This window comes from Pyrgilauda ruficollis, unplaced genomic scaffold, assembly GCF_017590135.1.
Source record: "Pyrgilauda ruficollis isolate IOZ18807 unplaced genomic scaffold, ASM1759013v1 scaffold395, whole genome shotgun sequence".
NCBI lineage: Eukaryota > Metazoa > Chordata > Aves > Passeriformes > Passeridae > Pyrgilauda > Pyrgilauda ruficollis.
Window position 1 is genome coordinate 17,916 of NW_024525434.1, and position 24,985 is coordinate 42,900.

General features: G+C 41.3%; 1 protein-coding gene across 1 annotated transcript in view; it reads right to left on the minus strand.

The window, feature by feature from the left end:
* The window catches only part of LOC121358510 (integrin alpha-9-like), a gene marked incomplete at its 3' end in the record, with an annotated part of 45,942 nt that overhangs the window by 10,695 nt on the left and 10,262 nt on the right, over positions 1-24,985 (minus strand). Inside the window, exons 4-9 of the mRNA XM_041476740.1 lie at positions 18,641-18,764; positions 10,731-10,798; positions 8,342-8,471; positions 6,729-6,814; positions 4,081-4,149; positions 707-844 (exon numbers count right to left, since the gene is read on the minus strand). Of these exons, the coding sequence (XP_041332674.1) occupies positions 707-844; positions 4,081-4,149; positions 6,729-6,814; positions 8,342-8,471; positions 10,731-10,798; positions 18,641-18,764 (615 nt within the window). The remainder of the gene's footprint in view (positions 1-706; positions 845-4,080; positions 4,150-6,728; positions 6,815-8,341; positions 8,472-10,730; positions 10,799-18,640; positions 18,765-24,985) is intronic.

Sequence of the window (24,985 nt, forward strand, 5' to 3'; positions counted from 1 at the left end):
AAGTTCACTAAATACAAGCCAATTTAATTTTAGTTGTTAAAAATTTTTAATTTTTAACAACTCTTCCTTTAAGACAGCAGCTTTAGGACCTGAACATTAAATATTTCATAGTATGTAAACAACCACTGTTTTCCTATAAATAAAACTTAAGAATGGCCTTGGTTAGCCAATGCAATGAAGTTCAGACTTTTCCAAGACTGTTATCAGGTCATGTGAAATCCAGCAATAACAGCGGATAAGAACCTCCCCTAAAACTTTTATATGGGGCATAATCTGAAAGTAACATGAATTCAACCACTGCTTTCTCTCCTCTTCCTCAGTCCTCAGATATTTGTGTTCCAATTTGTGTTTCAGGTTTTAGTGACCACTCAAAACACAAAGGAAACTCAAGTAAAAGCTGCTGACTCTTACTTGGTTTTGGCATCAAATCCATATAAAGCCACAAATGCCACCAAGTTTCAATATACAACCAGTCTTTGTCAGATCTCCTTGAAAGATTTACAGGTCTGTTGAATTTGGGCTGGTGTCTGGCAAACTATGATACCAGATGAGTCCTCCTGTGACTTCATGCTCTGCTAGAGACATCCAGAGCCCCACTTATTTGAAACATCGAGTTTCACCATGCAGCACTAGAAGGACATAAGTACTACCTTGCTAGGGACCCACACCCTCATCCCTTACCAAATCACCTCCTGTACATACTCACATTTCCTCTGTTGATATAGACTGTGACTTGACCCTCATCTCTGATCTCAGAAAACAAAGGAGCTCCAACCAGCAGATCTGACAAACCATCAGAATTCAGGTCAACTGCACATAAGGAGGAGCCAAAGTAAGAGCCCATCTGTAACCAAGTTGAGTCACAACAAAGCATTCAGTATCTGCCCACACACAGCAGGAAATCATACAGGCGTGTTTTTTGTTTGACTTGGTTATTCTTTTAATTTCACATGATGACTTGCTACTTTATCACTCACAAGCACTCCTGTAGAGAAAGCTTTAGGAATAATTCTGGCAGAAATGCAAACACTTTACTATAACAGTGCATCAAGCCCGAATGTTTTACCAACAGAATAGAAGTTATACTCTGGGACATACTTAAGTGAGACACTTAAAGAGCTTTCTTAGGCTAGCTTTTGCTTGTCAAATGCATAAAACTAGGAAGGGGTGAAATGAGTTTCCCAAACCAGACCCAGACAGTGATTATTCATGCCCAGTGCCAAAGTGCCTTGCAGCTGGGCACCACAGATGATCTGGAGATACCTTAAATAAATAATGAAAGAAAAAAAGAAAAACAGGCAAGAGACCATGAAAACAGGTATCTAAGACTACCTCTTGATAATAGACTATCCTTCCCTACTCTATTTGTATAAATCACTGTCAAAGGGCATACTAGTTGTGGGTCATAATCATTGCCTTTCCTCTCATGTACAGGCAGGTAAGCTGAAACAGAAACAAAGACTTTCAATAAAAGCTTTTCAGTTGATACAGAACAAATGTAAACCACTTTCAATTTCCACTTATTATTGCTTGATAAACTTAATTGCTTAAAATAAAGAAATACATTCATTTCATTTCATTATTTTTTATATGGGTGAACATTGATAACTATCTCCCAGCCAGAACCCACATTACAAACTTCAAAACACACTTAAACACAAGAAGGAAACCAAAAGCAAGAATATTTCACCCTTATTTCATTCACTTCTGCTAAGGTAACATAAGGCATACTCTTTGAAACCAACTACAAACTATAGCCTCAAAATTAAAAGCTGCTTCAGCAGGAAACTGGGGAAGATCCACTTCATATTTGAAATTGAGTGTTGTCTTCTACAAAGTAGGAAAATCTGAGGTTAAAGGAATAATTATTAATGTTCTTGAATGCTTTTGCATTCCTCATAGCAGACACTTGACCTCTGTGCCTGTAAGTTAACGTTCATGACCCCGAAGTATTGGACATGCTAGAAGATGGGCAGCAGCAACGCTATTCTAAGCAGTCTCTAAGATTTAATAGTTACTAAATATATAATGCAATGCGATTGAAGAATAGACCTTCAGTTTGTTAATGCAGATTTTTGTGTGGGTTTAGAGTCGGACCTCAAATATAATTTCATTCTAGTTATTTTGTAGCTCAAGCTTCCTTGTGGATTTATTGTTTCTTTTTTTAATCCACAAAGATTTTAAAAGAAATTTCTCATGGGTAGATTTCTTATGGGCAATAAACAAAAGTTATGAAAAGCATTTTATTATGTATTCAGGCAGTTTTCAGGAAAAAGCTATTATTTACTTAACTGCAACATGGCATGTCTGCAGCATGGGTGAGTTCACATTGTTCACAGTTCAGATAAGAACCTGAAGTTTGCAAGCTTAACATTTGTAACAAGGTACTGAATTTTCTTTTTTTGTCTGCATTTGATTTCCTAGTTCAGCCTCCATTAATAAAAAAAAAGAAGGAAGAAACTGGCCAGCTGTTCATATCTGCCTACCAAGAATATCACAGCAATAAACTTTCACACCACTGGGGAGGATATAGCATTTTATGAGAGCTCATTTCCAAGCAGTGCTCATTGCTGAGCAGGTCTGGTTTTGCTTCTACCACAAAACAAAACAAAAAACAACAACCAAACAAAAAAGGTGATTTAGCACAGCCTTCTTTTTAAAATAAAATTCTCATTTGGATTTTAGAGAATTTATAGAAGAATATGCTAATGAAAAAGAGCCCTACAAGTACTTGAATGATGTAAATACTTGATTAGTTAAGTTATGTATAAGAGTAGAGCAATTAAATTGAAAAGGAAAAGGTTTTGGCTAAGGCCTGGAAACTTTCTGATGGCTCTGTTTATTAGGTTGAGGAATAGTCAGGAGCACATCCTTAGAGACATTTAAAACTCAGCAGGGAAAGGAAATTAACAGGAAGCAATCAAACACTGGATGAACTGGGAGGTCTTTTCCTTTCAAGATGTCTGTAATTCTGCTAGTGCAGAGAAAGTAAAATTTTGCAGAGGCCCTAAAATACAAGTCACACCAGGCACGTACACATGTAGGCTTGCAGTTTATTTCATTAAATTTATTTCATTAAATTCAGTAAATTAACATCCCGTATTCCAGGCAAGTTTTTAAATACTGCAACTGTGTCTTGCTGGGAAAAAAACAACAAGATATAGCAACACTCCCAACCTGAGGATACAGGCAAACACTTTGGGTCTTCCTGAGGCTAGCAGGTCTTCCCAGAGCCAAAAGCTTTTTTTTTTTTTTTTTTTTTCCTTATCCTTCCAGAAGAACACAGGAGACCCCAGATAAGAGGTATCATTTAATCACTAAGTTATTCCTAAATAAAGCATTTTTTGTTGTTACCTATAGCTAGACATACTGTCCATTTTGTTTCTCCTGCAACACAGCTCCATGAAGTCCCCAAATGAAGAACACAGGCTGTTCCCCATTCAAAAACAACACCACACTGGGGAAGCTAGATCTCACTAGCATTCACTAAATTTCATGGAGGGGGAAGGCAGTTCAGCTTTAAGAGAGAAGTCTCAAGAACAGAATGCAAGACTGATTTATAGTTGGAAGGGGAAATCATCATCTGTTGAGGCAATGAAATTGCTCCTCCACAAAAGAGTGTAGCTGCAACATCCCCCTTGTCACAGCACAACACAGGGAAATAGATTGGGGCTTTGCTTATTAAACTAAACTCCAGGTTACCCACATCTCCCAGTATCATCTACTAACAGAAAATCTCTGCATCTAGGCTCACCTGGTCCGCCATGTCCCACACCTCAGAGGTACTACTATAGTCACATAAAACTAAAGAGAACCACTATTACAATTTCCAGCAAGACCTTCTATTTCAGTCACATGGGCATTGAGCAGACATTGCAGTCATGACTATTACAGAAGAGATGGCATACAGCTCATCTGTAAAATAGGTTTAGCTCTTCTGGGAGGATAAGAAGAAACAGGGTTTGCTGGACAACTTATGAAGGAGTGAAATGAAAATGATGCTCTGGGACGACTCTGCCATTATTTCCAACCCTCCTCTACCCCCCTCCTAATAGAAAACACACATATATAAATGCTCACCTTTTTTCCTGAAGCCTGAAAAATCTTTATTAGAGAGCCTGATTGTCTGTCCGTTCTGAAAATATAAACCTGAAAGGTGAAAAAAGCAAAAAAGTTAACCAATACTAACTATGAAGCACTTGTGCTTTTTAAATAATATCTAAATCATGATCATGACTATTGCCAGGATCCAACTTCATGACCACTTTACTGGTCAGTCTTCTTCTTTTAAAAGATGATACAGAGTTCTTCACTGTCCTGAAAAATCACAGGCTTGTCATAAGAAACACTTGAATATTACCTTGTTGCCTACTTTTTTTCTATTCACTTTTGTATGTCATGTATGTGCACATGTGTGCACTTAAAAGCACCTAGGCAGGCAACTTTACAACTCTCAAATAAGTGGCATCTGGAGACCATCTGGAAATAACTAGGGCAGAAGACTGAGAATGCGTAACTCTGCTCCCCTTCCTTCATCAAGCATTCCCTTATCAAGAAAATGTGCCAGCACATACTGCATTACAAACCTCATGATGCTTTAGCAACAGTCAGAGTAGAAATCCCAATCAGACCACCCACAACATTTCCACTGTTTCTGTCTGAAGTGATTTTTAAATCAGAAAACTACTCAAAAACAGCCTATTCATTGCTCATTTCCACAGGAGAAACTGTTTAATCTGTGGTCCCCAGGAATAAAAGTATTGATGATTCAAGTTCAAGAACACACCTTGTACCAAAATTTCAGATGTGAAGTACATGGCTTCTAGAAAGGGATTCCCTTCAACAGAAAGGCTGGTTCAGTCAGTCTTTGAGATTCCTGTGGCATTTCACAGGCTCCCTCCTAGCAGGTGCTCACACAGTTTGTAGGACAGAGGATCTCTTACTTCCAAAGCCACGTGAAAGAGCCAAGAACTGGAATGTGGTGAGTTATTAACAGGTGGTGAGACAGAGTTCAAAGCTGTTTTCATTCACGAACACAGCACAGGCTTACTGTGGACAATTGCTCTATATACACAGGACTCCCTAGCTTATGCAGTAGCATGTTTAGCACAAATACCATGTTGCCAGGTGTCTCAACTCCAAACCCAGTCTTAAATAATGACAATCTTTGTGACTTTGGAGAAATGACCCAGTCTCATTAAGAATCTTGGCTTTAACTTAAGCGAAAAGGTGTGGCAATGCTAATCACTTTCTATCAGAGAAGTGGAAAAGATCAGCTTATTAGAGTATTCGGAAAGCACAACAGGACCGCTCATTGTAAGGTTCTGTATTCAGCACCTCCTACTAAAACTTTGCCATGTGTTCCTGCTACCCGCATCCCATGCCAAGGGAGAACAGTGTAAGCTTTAGAGACTAGAGCAGTAGTCTTTAAACTACACAGCCAGCTGCTTTCTTGTGGATCTCTTGCTAGCAGGTGTGTTTCCACACCCTCCCCCTTGTAGAGAAATTAAATTTGTTCCACAGAAAAGCAGCTTGGAAGGAAGGTGCACTGTAGCAGCCATAACAGAACACCTGGGATAAGGAAACCATGTCTTTCTCATGCAGATGTCCTCTCAGTAGCAACTTTGATGCTACTATATCCTGTACCTCCTAGTCATGCCAGATCAGGTGTAAGGACCAAGTTGATCCTCTTATCCCATTCTCCCCACTTGCACTGCTACCCCCAGGACATGGTCACTATCAAAAACAATCTGCCTGAACAGGACAGTGTTATGGGTAGTGAAGACTTCTCACTGCTTGTTATGATTCAGCTACAACTCATGTCACTAAAGAGCATGAGAACCAAAGGGAGGAAGATGGAAAGGGGCTGCAGGATATCTCTGCTCAAGCAAGTGGTGACAGGAGGCCTCAAAAATGCCAAAATCTTCCAAAAGGATTGCATTTGGAAGAAAGAGAGACAAAGCAGATCATTTACATTCCTTCTCTCCCTCTCCCCTCTTCCACTTTTTCCACCTCTGGTTTGAGGACACAGTGCTCACCCTCAATCAGTTTCTCCAACAGCACGTGGATACTCAGCACAGGAGAACCAGGCTTGCCTAACTCAAGAACCATTTCCATCTAGCCATTCACTTGTTTACATCTTTGGGACATGGAACCTATATAAGCCCTTAAGAAGATCTTTTTTGTTTCCTTCCTTCTTAAGAGATTATCATCAAGATTTCTAAGTATAGCTGGCAAAAACCCAGACTCTAATACACTAAACATCAAAGTATTATGAAGTTTAAAAATGGCATCAAGTCACCTAATCTCATTCTACTAGAGATGTTATCTTGAAGTAAATACTGAAATGGTCAAATGTGTGAATAAAAGAAGCAGAAGACAAATTCTCTTTCACAAGTATTTTCATTTCTACGAAAGTTTTAAGTAATACCTAAACCTAAACAAAAGCAGTGTAAAAGAGATCTTGTCTGTGTCTCATTAAAATGGGTATTGTAAAGACTGGGTGGGAAAGAGAGGGAAGAAGGGCAAAGGATGCAATGCATCATGAGGGACAGGTTGAGAAAATTTGACAACTTCACCAAACTACCTCATCTCTCCCCTGCTCAGTGCTCAAAATTACCCTGCAGATAAAAAAGTCTTATCTTCTCACACATGTTAGAACTGCATCAGTATTATATTCCATGCATTGTTGCATCCAACCCACATTACTGTTTGATAAAGAGCCACACCTTTCCGATGCCTCCATCCTGGGGAGCTCCTCCTACAATGTCAGTCATAGTCGGCTGAGAGAAATGACCTGCTGTCACTGCATATCCTGAGAAGTAAAGGAAATAAATAAATAACCATGACAGGAAAACAGATCAGCCAGACAGATCAGGCTTATAAGGCTTCCCTGCTCCTTGGCTGCACTTAAGAGTTCAACAACCTTTCTGTTCAGGATGCACCAATATACTGTTGAAAAGTTCATGGGGATGGGAAGTGAGAGTGCACGCTCCAGTATGCTTCCAAAAGCTGAGACAAGAAAGCCATGTGTGTGGAGATGACCAAGGGACACAAGGAGCTCATATTGGGAGCAGTTTGCCAACTGCAAGTCAAGAGAGGGAAGTAAAACAGGAAAAGGCATACACAAAAAGAGAAAAGTGATCATATGACCACGGAGAAAGTATCATGCCAAAGATCAGACAGGATCAGACAGGAGTGTCCTCCTATGGCTAAAATCACTGCCCAGGAAGGCTTGGAAAATCACGTTCCTTTTCGGTCATGGGAGACAGAAGAGGAGATTAGGCTAAGAGAAGTCAATAGCTTAAAGTAGGCAAAGAGAAGACAATAGCTTAAAAAGATTTTTTTCTAGGCAAGAAGAAAAATGGGATGATATAGCAAAGAAAAATGCGTGTATTTGAAAGAAAAATATCAAAAATTCAGCTTTATTTCATATATTAAAGTAAGATATAATAACTAAAGATGAGTAGAGTAGCTTTCCTTCTAAGGCTCCTTTGTATTTGCCTTGCTCTTTTGCTACAAATTATGAGGCTCTCATCAACATGGTAAGCCCTATAAATTCAAACCTATCAGTGGCAAAACCTGTTTATGTCTGCAAACAGGTAAACATTAACTCTTCATTTAGCTATCACCAACCAGTATCTACAGAATGGTGGCTTTTTAAATATTAACGGTTAAGGGGAAAATGAGAGGTCAGTGCAAGACTTTAGTCAAACAGTATCAAACTGCTGAAATGCCTTCTAGGTCTCAACAGTCTTAGGCACTTCAGGTTAGGTGGAAGCCTTTAAATTAAGCATTTCAGGGACATTAGCTGGTTTTAGAGCAAGTAAAACCAATTGAGTTAAAGATGTACCTATATCCAAACCTTTCACAACTTCCTTCAGTTGCCAATAACACATTTAGATTGTGTTATTTTTGTTGAAATAAATATGTCTGCAACAAATTCTGTAATTAGTTGTCGCACCCATTTTAAAGGCACACATAAGCAGACATGCAGTTCAACTAGTAATAAATAATTTGCCTGTTACAGGGCAAAGGCAAGAATGTTAAGAAGCTCACCACAATCCAATGTGCTGTTAAAATGTCTTTTCTACATTAGTAAAAAAAATTACAACAAAGTGTGGGGGGAGAGTGTTAGAACAAGAGAAAAACTGAGTATTTTGAATGCTTCTTTGCTTCCAGTTAAGTATAATTTTAAAGCAAATATTCTTCCTTTCACACTTTTTATAAAAATACTCTATATCACCACAGAAAGAAACACTACCAACTTTACAGCATCAAGGCCTTGAAACACGTTGTTGGACAATTTCCTACTCACAGTGAGCACTAGAGAGCTGCTTACCAAGGTATGTGTACCTCCTGGCTATAACAGCATCATCATTCAGCTTGTAGTATGTGTTGTCAGTGAGATTCAGTACTTTGACAGTTCCTGTCCAATAATAAGATCCTGGTGCCCCCATGATGACCAGTTCCTATAACAGGAAAAATGGAAGTGTGTGTGAAGAAGGGTAGGAGGAAAAAATAACAATCAAACCTTTACACATTCATCGAGAAGGGACAGGATATTTACTTGAAACACCAATAATAAGTCTATCTGTAACAACCTCCATTCTGTGTGCATTTGAACAGTATCCTTCCTTCTTCCCAAACCTGGAGGTCACTGCATATACCCTAGTGACAGATTGCCCTTTCGTAGTCCACTTCTGCTCAGCTCTTCTGCTGCTACAGAAGACTTTCCTCAACCTTACTAACCATCAAGCTTATCCCTGCTAACATAGTTCTCTGAAAAATCTCACTACTTGCTGCCTTTCCCAAACATCCTTCAGAAGACGCAGAGACAGAAGTACCTCAGCCCACTCAGAACCCACCACTCAGCTACAGATTATGCCTTGATGCTGGCTGACATGCTATAATAACCAACCATGATGGAAACAGCACAAAGGATTTTGATTTTACAGCTATGAAGCTAAAGACTTGCCATGCACTCAACAAGCAGGATGTGTGTTATGTCCCAGGTGGAACATTTTGCCCAGCTCTGTCATCAGACACTTTGGTCTTTGAGAGACAACCTGAATATAGAGTCATCATAGCATCATAAAATGGCTTGGGAGCATTACAGACAACCAGAGTGACTGAACATTTTCAAAGACCATAGAAATCAGGCACAGTTTCATTCAGCATTCAAAGGTAGATAGTAATGTATAATGTTTTTAAGTCAAAATCCACTATACATTTACATTCAAGAGAAATTCACAAAGTGTTGTCCTAAAAAATCCAGCATCCTTGCAGAAAAACCTTGCTCCTGGGTGTGGTTTTAAATACTTCCAGCAAAGGACCAAATTAAGCCTTAATTGGAGCATTAACCCCAGGAAGTTCTCCATCCTCCAAGAAGACATGTGAACAGCTGCTTTCCTCACATCTCCATTCAATGCAAAACCATGGGTGGACTCCATCCTTGTGGGAAATTGCTATTATATCCGAGTCCCCTTCAGGTGACCAGTTCCAGTTGAGGGGGGAGATGTAAAACAAGGGATTCTCCTAATACATGGACAGGAATACAACACCAACCAAAGAGCAGCATGTGCTTAGAAATAGCTTTTTCCTTGTTATGGGCCATACCTGTCAGGTCACTTACTGACAGGAAAAACTACCATCCAAAGCACTGAATACAGTATAGAGGATCACCTGTTTAACCCAAAAAGCCATTTATCTGCATTTCCTGCTGCCATCAGACTGAAGTGATAAAAGTTCAAAGGTATCTTTTGAACTAGGGTAGCAAAGGAAAATTTAAGCCTGGGAACAGAAACAAGCTGGGGAGAGGAGATAAGTCAGGAAACAGCTGCTGCTGGCTGAACATCCAGTTACCAAACAGTGCCCTTGTGGCAACATTGCCTGCCATCCCAGTTTACTGAAATGGCAGAAGGCAATTTCTGAAAGAGAAAACCTTTATTCTATTTGTATCAGCCTGGACAATACATTCTGTAGATCAGTGCACATTTATATATAATTAGGAGAGGGTATATGTTCTTAAAAAATTTAAAATAAAACAAAAACATGCAAGTGAAAAAGCCACAACCCTGAAACATCAACAAAAGGAAAAAAAAAAACCTCCAGGCATAAGGCTACAAATTCGTTATTGACAAAACTGAAACACGGCTGATAGTCTTCTGTCCAGGAAAGAATGTGGTCAAGTATTTAGAACAACTGTGGTGTGTATATTCTACCACATTTTTTTTCTCCATCTTTCTGCAACAAAGAACTGTAGTAGAACTGAAAAAAAGTGTTTATCTTCTGTATGTATGTGCATTATATTAACGCACATGTACATATACATAAACAAAATAATTCAAGAAAGACTTTTACATCATCACTTACAGTAAAGAGCTAATGACAGAGAAACACCTCTATGCAAGTTTTGGGATGTACATAATATGATTATTCCCTGAAGACATTTCCAGAGTCAATTAATTTATACTTGTCCACAAAGCTTGACAGACACATACACGTATTTATGACATATGTATACACATAGTATGAACTACTGCGCAGTCACTGTGCAAGAAACAGACACCTGAGAAACTAGACAAGGCAGAAGGGTGTTGCTGTCAGGAAGGGACCATTCTCAGCACTCAGCCCACTGTCCAAGCCATACTTGGGAATCTCCTCCTGGGACATGCAACAGGAGAGTCACTTACCAACCCCAAGCTTTCCATGCATGTGACCCAGCTCACCTTGGTGAAGAAGCCTGCGATCCCTGCCTGGCATGAACCATGCTCCTCCCCATACTTCTTCTTGTACTCTGGATGGAAGAAGGGAAGAAAACAAACTGTGGTCATCCCTGGCACAGCACACACGCTTCACCTGAGCCACTTGAGTTGCTACTCACACAGCCTGCAGAGACACCAGCATGCAGGGCTCCTGAGTTTTATCAGTGGGTCAGCCACCAAGGTGCACCATGCAGCATACTCACTCACATCAGGGAGTACCTCAAGGAGCCAGCTGGGGAGGGAGGCCAGCATGCTCCTACAGAGATGCTAAACAAGCAGTACCACAGCAGCATGAAAAGAGCAGCAGCATTGCTCCAGTAAAGGTGCATTAGAAGAGGCTTCCACCTGTAGCAGATCATCATTGCTCAGGAGGGGGAAGCAAAAAGTGATGCACGTGCCTGTGTGCCACAGACTCTGCTCTAGGAGGTTTAACTCTCAGGCCCATTACTACCTGTCGTGGGGTGACAGCCTTTATCCCAATATCGTGTGTTGTGTCTGGCAGCTGCGCCTTTTCCTCCCCCGGCCGTCTTGCCACGGCAGGGCGGGGAGGGAGGGGTGAGTGTGACCCGGGCACCTTGGCTTTTGGCTTTTGGCTGCTTGGCTTGGCTTGCTTGCTTGCTCCTGCCTCGGCTGATAGCTGATAGCTGCTTTTTTGCTGCTTTCTGCTTTCTACGCTGTTTTTTTTTCCTTTTTCTTTCGTTCCCTCTCTCTTACCCTCCCCCGAAGATACTGGACCGGCTCCGGACCTGACCTGGGATGTCCAGGACCGCCGGCATCCAGGACCCCCGGAGTCTGCGAGAGAAGCTCAGCGCCCTCCACAGCACTGCCTGGTTTCTTTTCTTTTCTTGTGTTGGGGAGTGTTCTTTTGTTATTTGTTAATAAATAGGTTTTGTTTTCCACTGTGCTCCTCCGAGGAATTCCTTCCCGAACCCGGTATTGGGGGAGGGGTGGTTGGAGGTTTTCTTTTTAGGGGGCTCCCTTTTGGAGATTTCCCCTAATTTGTCCTAAACCAGGACAGTATACTTTTTTGGTGCATTGGCCGGGAAACGAAGGCCAAAGACAGTGGAAAAAAAACCTATAACAATAATATTTTGGTTTTGGTTGTTTGGTGGAAGTCATAATGTCATTTGGGGTGGAAGCCTGCCGGTATTTCTGGTCCCTAGGGGTTTTTGAAGTTTTAATACCTTTGTGGTCCCTAGGGTTATTTCCTTACCCAGAAATAGCTCTGGTGTTGTCCCTAATAAGTAGCTCTTGTAGATGAGGGGCATTAACCAGAATAGTTATTGGGCTGGTCTTATGTGTTATGATTTGTCGGAGGGTTATAAAAATGCTGGACTTTGTTTCAGGAATGTATGGATTGTTCTTATGGCTGTGTACTCAGTTTGTTTGGAGAGAAGAAGGGGAAGGGGCTTTTCAGCTTTTGTCTTCCTTCTTCTCCTCCGAATTGCTGACATCTCTATTAGAAAATATTGACTTTCCCCTGAGTTTAAAAGAAACCATCTTTCTGGCATTTAATTTATTGAGCCTTTTCTATACTGTCTGGAGTGTATATAAAATGAAAGCTGAGATTTCTAGAGGGGTTAGAGAGACTCCTGATTCAGGAGTAAAACAAAGCAGGAAAAATCTTGACTGGAGTGGGAAATGGGAGGAGATGGGCCAGACTTTAAAGGAATTCTCTGATCCTATAGACTGGGACTTCCCATCTGATCAAATTCAGAACCCAATCGAGGTGGCAAAGTATTTGAGGGAGAAGTGCCATGGTAATACTAAGGAGGAAAGGATTACTGCAGTGAGCTGGGCCTTGGCGGTGAGTGTGACCCGGGCACCTTGGCTTTTGGCTTTTGGCTGCTTGGCTTGGCTTGCTTGCTTGCTCCTGCCTCGGCTGATAGCTGATAGCTGCTTTTTTGCTGCTTTCTGCTTTCTACGCTGTTTTTTTTTCCTTTTTCTTTCGTTCCCTCTCTCTTACCCTCCCCCGAAGATACTGGACCGGCTCCGGACCTGACCTGGGATGTCCAGGACCGCCGGCATCCAGGACCCCCGGAGTCTGCGAGAGAAGCTCAGCGCCCTCCACAGCACTGCCTGGTTTCTTTTCTTTTCTTGTGTTGGGGAGTGTTCTTTTGTTATTTGTTAATAAATAGGTTTTGTTTTCCACTGTACTCCTCCGAGGAATTCCTTCCCGAACCCGGTATTGGGGGAGGGGTGGTTGGAGGTTTTTTTTTAGGGGGCTCCCTTTTGGAGATTTCCCCTAATTTGTCCTAAACCAGGACATATCTCAGAGAAATAAAGTGATATTCCCCTACAATGACAGTCATCAAAGCCTCCAGAAACATTTCTGGTGAGGGTGCTTCAGGACACAAGCTCCAGGAAGAAAACAGTGCTGAGGAAAAGCCATGTGTATCTACATGATCAGACAACAGTCTCTTTTGCAGGATTTTTAGATCTGCTGATTTTCATGGCCACGTGCTTAGAGATCCCAGTTCACAGGGAACCCAACCAGCACCTTACAGGTTTTTTTTATGGATTTTATATAGCAATCACTTGCCCTCTAAAACCTGAGGAATTTTTACTTCATCTTTTTGATGATGAGAAAAGAAATATTTCTAGGAATACATTAAGTTCATGGTGAGAAGCAGGAAAAAGAGGAAAAAAAGAAAATCACTTTCCACCCCACCCGAATTCAAATATTTTCATGTTGGAAGTACTTGAAATTTACAGCTGGATCAGAGCCTTCCCAGTTTTTTTCCAGAGCATTGTTTTCAAATATCTACCACAATATCACTACTTCTTGTATATTACAGTAATTCATGTTCAGAAACCATTTAACATACAACCTGATAACTGTGAAACTTTTTTATACTTTTATTTTAAGCTTCATTAACTCATTGCTAAATGATAAAAATTATAATGAAATCGATGAGCATACTGCCTCTGGAACCAAGCAAGTCCCTTTGGAGTTGCATTTTGTCTTATTGAAGATCCAAAGGAATTAATTATAAAAAATGCTGCCTTCTTGCAAAATATTTTATGTAGACATACATACATACACACACACACCATTCTCCCTTTTGTACTACATACAGCCTCTTCCTAACATCATAAAGATGTTTAGAAATTCAGACGTTTGCTGAGGTCATACCAGTTGCACAGGGAGAAGTTCATTTGGAGACAACATGCAGAATAGAGACTTGATCCACAAATTACAGTCCAAATGCCCAACACTCTTGGCCAAGGCAAGGTCCTGCCAAAAGTGATATGCATCCCAGCAGACCAGAAGCACAGCTGGGTGTCCTAGTGGTAACGCATGACAATTCTACTGAGAACTGAAGCCCATATTAGCTCATAGCTATTCAGCAAGTGTTGGGGTTCTGAACTGCTAACTCTCCACATACAGATTCTCCAGGCAGTACTTGCCTGGAGAAAAGTATTTTTTTATCAATGTGAACATTTTTTTCATTCCTCCAGCATTTCATTCCTTCCTCCAGCATTTCCTGAAAAATAATTCTGTGCATGTCCTAAAAGCCCTGCCTTCACTATAGCAGGATCCCCACCCTTGCATGATGCAATGAAGAAGTCAAAGCCCATTTGGAATTAAATCTGGTGAAAGGTATCAAGGCTAACAAAAGGGCTCCTTCAGATACATCAACAACAAAAGGGTACTAAAGAAAATGTAGGTTCCACTGCTGAGTGGAAACAGGGACCCCTTGCAAGAGAAATTGCAGAGAAGGCTGAAATATTGAATGGCTTCTTTGGCTGCCTGTTTTGAAGTCTGGGGTGACATTTGCTTTCTTCCTGTCTTCAGGCTCTGTTTGCTTCAGTCTTCACTGCCAAGGCCATGACATTTCACAAGTGGAAATGTAAACATGGAGGCCCAAACACCTCAGACATCAGGGCTGTTTGAGAATTTAAAGCTCTAGCGACACAGACGAGAGACCAGCACACCAATTTCAGGAGGAATCAAGATAGATATAGTCCTCCCCAACAAGCCAGCAGCCCAGTACAGACAGACACTGGACTCCTAGATTTCTGCCTAACCCTTTCAGCACAAAACTACCCCTTCTTATCTGCTCCTCTAACTCCCATCTGCAGTGATGTACACCTGCCTCCATATCCAAGCAAAATTCTTTTCCACCCATGCACCCATGGCCAAGGAGTGCCGCTCATCCTAAATGGTCACATCCCTGCATCACAGACTTCTGTCTGCTCCCTAGAGCTACTCTGCCTCTCCCAAGCAATAGATGAGCCCAAAAGGGATGAAAACCTAGATTGCTTCTACCTCGCCTCCACTTCAGTCACGGTAGTGACACCTGTCACTCATACAACATAGCCAGCCAGCCAGCCATGAAGTAAAGCAACCAACTAGATGGAAATTATGCAGTTATCGTATCAGCTCACACTTTTTGTATGCCTGTGCATACCACCTGTGCATGACGTTAAATTTATTTGTTTTCACATAGTTCCAGGCAATAACTGCAGTCAAGGGCAAATTTGTTGTTTCCACACTTCTTTATTCTTTCTTGTCTCCCTGCCTACTGCTGTGCATTCCTGATTACAGAGACTGCAAGCCATGAAACTGCTGCAGCAACAGCTGACAGCAAAGCAGCATGATAAGGTTGAGTCTGGAGGAGGTTGCAGCCTGTGCAACTTCAAAGATGTGCCATGAATAACACATTCAGGAAAAAAGAGAAGAAGATGGCAGTGGTTTGTAGCCAGGATGATCTCAGGTTACAAGAAAAGTGAGACGGAGGAAGAAGTAATTGCAAAAAATAACACACAAGCAAAAAGAATAATCTTTGATGTGCGACAATTCTGAAGGTAAATGCCCCGAACTTTTTCTTTGAACAAAACTCTCTGCCAGTCTCTAAGCAACCTTCAATGCCATAACATAAACTAAGCGATAGAGTACAATAAAATAATCTATCATCCTCAAAGATGTAAACTATCATATGCACTAAAAGCTTTTTGTTTCCTGTATTACAGTGTTTCACTGCTCTAGGAAGAAACAGTAGTAATCTTTCTGACCTAGCACTGTGATACTGAGTTTCCACCATAAAGCAGGGATGTTTTGATGGCTGCCAGAAAACCAAATGTGGTTTGGACCATGGGAAAAATTACTTTTTGTTTTGGATGCAAGGAATATGATCATGTGCTGTTCCCCTTACTAACCAAAGGGATCATCACTCTTCCCCACTTCCACCACCAATTCTTACCACAGAGGAGCAGGAAACCATTCCAGCTCTCCTCATCAGCTAGACTGCCTCTCACAGTACACACAAACATCCTTCTTTGTAAACCGAATGCACTGGCACTGGGGGAATGAAGAAGCAGCTCCCTTTTTTGGAAAGCCCTTAAACCTATGGGAAAAATAACCAGTTGAAAGTATTGCCTGGAAAACTGTGGCCCCATAGAGCAGCTATACCACATCGAGCTCATCTAAACCAGATTAGTTCCTACTCAGAGAGATTGTATTTTACTATTCAGTTTGCTGCTGTGTTCTAATTATTGCTCAATTCCAGACTTCTGTCAGCCCTTTCAGGGAAGCCAGGCAAGAATAAGATGGATTGAGATTCTATGCAACTGTGGTTGATGCAACTATGCCATTGCACCAGTGCCATCTAGTCCGGAAATTTCCATTTCCTCCTGATGTGCACTCAGCTGGCCTGCACCCTTCACCTGTTGAGACTTATCACCTTAGCTGCACTAAAAACAAGGCTTCTGGAAGCAAGCACAGTACTGTCTACCCCTATTTGCACATGGCAAGATCCAGAGAAAGTTGAGACACTGGAATCTTGTCGGGCAAAGGCATGTGTCCTAGTGCAGGGTTTGCAGCCACAGGTCTGGCAGCCTCCCAGCAATAGCCACAGAGTCTGTTAGTGTAGAAGCACTTCAGACTCGATGCTTTGCATTAGCCATTCATCAGTGTCAGTGGAGGAAAATTATTCTGCTCCTTCCAGAAAGTGAAGGGAAAAAAGTTACACGGATGACTGCAAACTTATTTCTCAGGAAACCTTAAACAATTAACTGCTCTGTGTGATACACTATAGCTATCTCTCTTGGAGCTTGTTTTATTGAAATGTAAAGAATCAGGAGTACACAAATGCAGCCATTCCTTGTGACACTGTGATTTCATGTCTGATGGGGTGGGGGGCTGGGTGGGAATCAGTCCCAAACATTCAATTTTCACTTTACTATGCAATGTAATTAAGTCAGCATAGTACTGCATCAACCCTGCCAACTTTCCACTGGCTGCTCTACGTGTACTAGGCCCACACATTTCTATTTTTTAGCAATTCCTGGCAAATATCCCGTCAGATTAACAGCAGTTTTACTCCAAAAACATGACGCATAAACACAAGTGATTCTTCTCTTACAGAAACCACATCCCCACCATGGCTTCAGGCAGTGCAGGAGCAGTAACAAAGGCTCAAAGGGAGTGCCATTGGCATTCCTGCACGTGCACAATGTCCACAAAGTTAATATCAGATGATTTGCAGTGTACAACATCAGTGTGAGGCCTTATCCTGATTTTACTGACACTAACAAAGAGGGCAGAGAGGCAGGAAAGGACAAATACAGCACCCACAATAGGAAAGCTTATATAGCTTATATGTACTCTGCTGCACAGCAGCTAGCATGTCTGGTACAAGTCCCTCAAAACTTCTGACATATCAAATAATGACCAATTTCAGGGCAGGAAAACATCAATGCACAAGTGTCTGCCATCTCCAAAAGGTGTGTAGGTTTGCAATGGCAGATTCCTAAGCAAAGCCCAGAGGGAGGTGAGGAGCCACCTCAGAACTGTGAGCATGAAATGGACACAGTTCTGTCACAAACCTGGCTTTACAGACCACCAAGCTAGGACCTGGCCACCCAATAGCAACAGAGAAACTTGCCAGGACATTCACTGCCTTATCCCTCTCCAACTTACTAATGCCAGCACCAAGCCTGCTGCTGGCTGCTGCCAGCTATGGACAGGAGGGCAACTAGTTAAAAGCAAATAAGTAAAATCAGAGGTCTTGTCCACAACAAACCCTGCTGTATGTTGTCCTCCAAATTTGCCCACTTCCTCAGGCTTCTACAATGAAGAAATGAAAGAAAGGAGGAAGCAAGGGTGCTTTCCCCAAAACATTCCTCTCAAGGCCAAGAATCTTAGGAGATACTCTCTTCTACCTAAAAATACATTTGTGCCTCTTTTTCAGTTAATTGTTTTTTGGCCAAGGAGACTCTGTCTTCTGAAGTCTTTAAAAAATGGAAATATGATGTAAAAGTTTCACATGCACTAGGTAAGGAGAAATTAAAATTATGGCACATGGAACTTGGTGCAGAACCAAAAGGCACAGCCATCCATGGCTCAGAGGTGGAGCCCTCCCTCTGTATCCACCTCAAACCCAGATCTTAACACAGCAGCAATTTAATATAAATTGTTGCAGAAGTACCCCGAAGTGAGGAAAGTAACCTTCTCCCTGTCCCACATCCCAATCCTCTGATAAACAGCAATATAAAAATGGAAGTGTTTCCATAAGATAGGCAAATTCGTTCGTGACTGCAACATAATTCAGGATTTTTATTCCATGTCACAGTGAAGCACAAAAGGCCAAGCTCATAGCAATATCTTCTCATTATTTACCTAAGGGGAGAGCTGCTGCCTCAAAACACAATTCAGAAACTTTTCATTCCTCCAGTAAAGTGCAACCATGCCACAGAATCCAGTCATTGCGCTATTCTCCCAACTTCATCCAAAACCCAACTGCCACCACAGCTGGGCCACAAGGCAGTCACATGTTAAAAAAAAAAATAAAATCAGTAGTGAAGGTTACTGTATTATTAGAAGCATAGCAAGAGACATTATAAGCTCTACTCCTGGCCTGACCCCTTACCTTCATAGCAGGGCAAGAGCTTCCTCCCTTTGGACTGCAGGTCAGGAGGAATGATGTTGCAGAAGCCATGGGGCAAGATATACTCTGTCTCATAGTAGATGTTTTTCCAGCGGTGTGCACATGCCTAAAAAGATCACATAACATGGGTTACTGGCCCAGAGTCACAGGAGATCACTCTGACCAAGGCAGAGCATGCGTGAACGGGACCACTTCACCCCACAAATCCATGGTACTCTCCTTACATTCCACTGTTTCTAAAGTATCTTCTCATTGTTACCTTCTGCAGCTCAGGACCTTGTCTAACCTGGCAGCTCAGATCTCAGCCTTCAAATGTATATAACTAGGAAAACAAGAAGTCTCAGAGCCTATGCTGGAAATTACAAAATATCTGACTGTGCATAAATCCTCGCAGACAGCAAAGCTTTTCTAACTAAAGATGCAACCCAACAAAAGGTGAAAAACAGGAATAAAGACACTGAGAATACCCAGAAGGTTATACCACCAATAAATGCTTGTGTGAGTCAAAGGATGGTTTCCACTGGGAAAGGCAGCTCTGTGTTCTGGTGACAGATGTGCTGAGCCTTGCTTACTGGTTGTGAATTTAATTGAAAATGCCAAGGATTTTGTAGCAACAACAGTGGCAACACTAGCCAAGGTGCAGACAAGCTGCAGAGCTTTATAGTGAAGAATGAGATCATCCTGAAAAACAAGATTCACCAGACACTTGCTCAGTACAACTGGCACACAAGGCACACATGCAAGCAATGTAGAGCCTGGTTCACAACTTCTCAGAACCCATTTGCTCCAAAAACTAACACTGTATTGCTGCCAGCCAAACCACAATTCGGTTTCTGCTCAAGATTTATTTGGAATAAAAGAAAAGGAAATGTTAAACAGCAATGGCTTTGAACTTAGCACATGCCAGACCTTATCTCCAGCTGGTCTGAGTCTACACTTAAGTCACTGTAGATGTGTCAATTTATATAATTTAAGGGTTAACTCCATGCTAATAGACAAGCCTCTATGCTACAAATCATCTCCTCCACATGCCTCCAGCTTTTCTTGGATGCTTTGCATCAACCACCTTCATGAATCCCATATTTGACTCCATCCTCCCCAGATGAGATAAGCTGTCTTCCATTTCTGTGTGCTACCCCACTTTTGTGCTTCAGCACCACAGAGCTGCCCATAGGAGCATCTCAACACTGTTAAAAATATATCCACTCATAACGCAGGCACAGCTGTGTCACCTCCCCACTAAAGAACATGGGATGTGTATCAGCCACTGAGAAGCTCAAAATTCAATCCAGCCACCAACAGATTTCAATATACTTATGTCCAGAAAGATATAAATAGGTAATGCTACTCTCAAAGAGCAAAATCAGTTGTGCAAAACCTGCTATACTGTTAGCAGTACTACATTTGATATTTATTGCTTTCTTAATTACCTGTGCTCAAAGAGAGGCACGTATTTGTACATATGGCTATCACAGAGGGACAGTGAGGGGCTCTGGGGGCTGCAAAAAGTTTTGCACCACACTGCATGCTGCGGGCTGCCACCTGTGATGCAAAGAATCCTTCCGAGAGCACTCGGCTCCACACCCAAATGCATGTGAGAAGTACAATAAAGAGCAGCTTTGGAGACTCCTGTATGCACTTTGAGGAGGCTCAGTTATGATTTCCATCCCCACGCACTACCCATTCAAAATTCAACAGCAACAGATAACCAACATGTGAAACACTCATGTTCAGCAAAACCAGGAAATAGCTTCTGTCCTGATGGATCTGTGAGCACAAATATACACATGCATAACCATTGCAAAGACAATGCCATAAATACACATACCGTTACAGCAACAGCGTCATCAATCCCAACGCTAGATATCAATTCAAATGGAAACAGACCAAGAGTATTTTTTAAAATTTTGCAAAGAGAAAGGATTGTGGTATTATAATTTTATATTTCAGAAACTGCAAGACACTCACATAAATTAACCTACTAATTAATCTCTCTCAGAAGAGTACAAACAATGAAGTCAGGGACAATAGCAGCATTTCATCACAAGCAGGTGGCTTTGCTCAGGAGTGAGCTGCAGAAGCCAAGAAATACAAAAGAATATAAGGAGAGAAAAAGCTGCTGCTGGGTAAGAAGTATGTTCAAAATCAACTGCAGGCTATGGGCTCAGTCTAGCAATTCTGGACACAAACGAATCTGTTAAGTCTTGGGATAATGACCACTTTTCTGTACCTTCATCATGATGTGTATTCAGGCACACTATAGTTCACCACTGACTGCCTTAGTCTGCAAACCTTCAAGGGATGAGCTCTCCTTGGTTACATGAGTTAGTGCTTCCCCAGACTTCCCCGTGCCACTGCTACAGAATTTGACATTTTTACAATGGACAGGAGTCCAGCAGCTCCTCTTCCTCCTCAAAACTCATTTCTCTGCAGCCAGATAACATTTGTCTCCCTACCACAATGCATCTGATTTTGTTTTTTCTGTCTTCTCAAAAGCATTTAGAGTTGATTACAGTTCACTGTCACTGTATCATTCAACGTTGCCAAGGCAAGGTGATGCTTCCTTCTCTGGCAGCAGCAGCACATGTCTGAACAGGTCTTTGGAACAGAAGTGAGTCACCTGAATTTGAGGTAATTCCAAACAACTGACAACCTATGCACCCTATTTTAGATGCAAGTTATAGATAAGTCCGTGTGCAATAAGGAAACCATTAGCATACTTTGGTGCTCAGCAGCTGCTGCTGGGGTACAGGTTCCAGCTCTACCACAGAACAGGGGAGAAATTATACAAACACTTGAAGCAAAATAAAATGCTTCTGAGCAAAGCAAGATGAGATATCTATTGATGGCTGACACTGCAGTACTGCAGTATAATGAATAGGCCATTTCAGAACTGCTGACACTTGGCTTTTTTGCATATTGTTGCAGCCACCAGCTCTGCTCCACAGGAAGAGCAACACAATGACAGAAGTGGCAGGTATTTAGGAAGAGCAAGACTGAAGGATGTGGCTGAAGGATGTGGCTTATCTCCCAATCACAATGCAATGCCCCTGGTTCCTCTCCCAACAACAGCAAAAGGAGGAATTTTACTGTTTCAGTTTGGAAAGAATGGGCAATCTCAGATGTACTATTGCAGTACTGAGATTAATGCAGACTGATAGTTTCTTGTCCTTGGCTATACTTTCTCATTCAATCTTACTCCTACATTTGTTTATATCCTCACTGTTTGATGCTTTACTATTTAATCAATCACACAAACACCAAATTCTGGTTTAGTAACATCCTGGCACAATATGGGCTCAAACACAATCTCCCTTTTACCAAACACCAACTAAAGCCCTCTGGCATGCTCCTCACCTTCCCTAGCTGACACTCTTACAGGCAACTGGGAAAGGCTGATAAGAAAAAATTTAGGCCACTAAGCAGCTACAAAGCAAAAGCATACACTTCTTTATAAAACCCACAATTAAACTGTGTGACTAGTTAATTTAACACAGTATGCCAAGAGCATGAATGTTTCACACAGGCAACTACACTTGTTTATGGGGGAAAAAAAATCCACCCAGGGCTACTGACCAGAAAGGTATTACTCTGACTTAAAGGAATTCCTGGGGGAGATGTAAATAGAGTTTAATATCTGACAATATATACTCTACACACTCCTAACTAAAGAAACACACTCAAGTTATCTAGCAATTAAAAAAAAAAGGCAAATACAGCTAGGAACACATATTCAGACACATCTTCTCAGAAAACCAGTTTTTCAAATGGGCCTCAAAGAAAAGTTACATTTTAAAGAAATGCTAATCCCTAAAATTAGAAGAGCGCATGTATGGAAGACCATCTGTGGGAAAATCACAAATCTTTTTCAGTAAAAAGTTCTCAAAACAGAGAGCAACAATGACCTGAAACACCAGGTAATTTCCTTCCACAAAGGAATCTGTATGCATTCATTTCAGGCTCTGTTTACACACAGATGTGCACAGACATATAATTAGTAGTTTAAGACTTTGGTGATAAATAATAATGAGCATTATATAATTAAATATTCTCCGGCATCTCAACATGGTCTGTGTGGTGAAGGGCAGCATAATCTTGTCAGAGGCCTGAATTAGGACTGTTTTAGATCAGTGTCACTTGTGGAGACATTTTACCAGCCTAAGCTGCACTGAAATAAGCATACTGCCAGCTGTGTATTTTATTTTACCTATATTTCACTTTTAACCTGCTTTATGTGTGAAATTTCTACCCTCTCAGCCCTAAGACCACCCATGTCTCTCACCCTTGTACCCTCCATTCAGCCAGCCAGCACCCAGCTTGGCAGCTGCTTGGCTTTCTGCCCCATCAGCATTCCCTTCAATTACTGCTTCTCTTTAGGGAGATGACCCCTAAGCATCAGCTGCTACCCACTTCCCTTGGAACCAAAATACACAAACCTGCTATTCTTAAAATATAGTTTTGACAAGAAATTAAGAGTTGCCTGAAAAAATTTATTAACAACCTTCTAAAAATTAATTAGGATGAATGCCAGCCTGATGACTCAACAATGAAAAGGATGTCTCTCAAGGGTAGTGTTACCCTGATAAATGCAAGTTACTCCTCACACAACTGTGCAAGTTGTCACACACAGCTGACTCCCTGCAGCTCAGGATACATCCTGAAAATATTAATTGCTTACACTACCATGAATGCCTTAATTTTGGCCTCTGTTGTATATGTTCACAGTGTATTTTATTTATGCCCCTCTTTCTCCCCTCCTCCTTTAGTCCTGAACATGTTTAAAACATCCAAGAAAAGTAAAGGTAGCCCCTATCACACTAACAAGGTATATACCAAGAGAGATGAGGCAAAAAAATATCACAATTCTGTGACAGAAAGGTATCAAACCTACCTGCTCTCCCACGGGGAAGTCGGTGCGTAAGGATTTGGGGCATAAGAACCTGTACCCTAAGCACATATTAAAAAAAAATCTTAGAGGGAATCAGGTTTATCCTCTTGCCTTTTACAGGTGATTGGTACAGTAATCACTGCACAAGTTCTTTCTCACTAGCAGCTTTTTGACAGTTTGATGTTACATACAAGGGCAGTTCTCTATATCATTGGAAAGATGAGGCCAACTGAAAGTTTCCAATTCACAAACAGTGCTGTTTAGACTGCTGTCAAGGTTACCCTGATAAAACCTTGATATTTGCCTGCCACATATAATACACACAACATTTTGCTGCATATTTCTTTTTATTTCTGTTAACTTCCCTGCAGACACACTCACTCAGGTAGACAGTCAGAATCCAACCATGGATGTATCTACAGGCAATAAATGTAAAATCTCCATGCATTCTAGAAAGGGTTTTGCCCAGGACTCTTTACAATATGACAGGAAAAGTTTTGCAAAGAAATATTGCACATCTTAAAGATTACATCTGCTCTCCTTGTCCTGTCTATGTGCATAGTAACCACATTATGTAAGTCAATCCACACACAGTTAAGACATCTCTACTTGCAACTCTTCTACTTCGTCAACAGGAAATTAATATAGATAAATGAAAAATATGGCCACAAAGAGCAATTTACATTTTTCCTTGTAAATTTTGAGATGCAATTCATATGCTCAAGGAAAATGTATGCTTTCATATTTCCTACATAAACACAGGCAAACTACAAAAAGAACAAATTAGCAGAATACCTCCCAGACAAATTGTATTTATTTAGTTCAAAGGTATAAACCCTAAGATTTAGGAGGAAGTCCTTGGCTGACACAAGTCAGGTGTGATGGCTTGGAATCCTCCCTCTATCAATCACGTCCTCTGGCTGGGGCTCACTTCTGCTTTGCCACTCGTCCCGGCTAGATGGTGACAGGGAAGGCGGCAAATCCCCCCTTTGAGCCCCGCTGAATCCCAGCTACAAGTGACGGCGCAGTATAAACAAAGAGCAGCACCACGGGTCCCAGGGTAACTTTATTCGATGGTCAAACTTCCCCTCTTCAGCATCCCAGGACCCTGAACTGGGGGCAGACAATGACTTATATAAGGGGGGCAAGTCCCAAGGGGAGGATACAATCTTTAGCAAATCAGGAGAATTGGGAGTGAAAAACAAGGTGGGGAATACAATGTATAAACCAATAAAAAATTTCAAGGGAGGAGAACATTTTCAGTGAGCTAGTAAAATTTGGAGAAATACAAAACTGACAGGGAAATTTCTCGAAAGAAGGCAGGCTGGGGAAGAGACTGGCATTTAATGAAAGGAGAAGTAAAAAGATTCTGGAAAAAGAGCAGGGACAAAAGGAGCAGCATAAGGAAACTACAAAATTAAAAATCAAACAGTAAACAT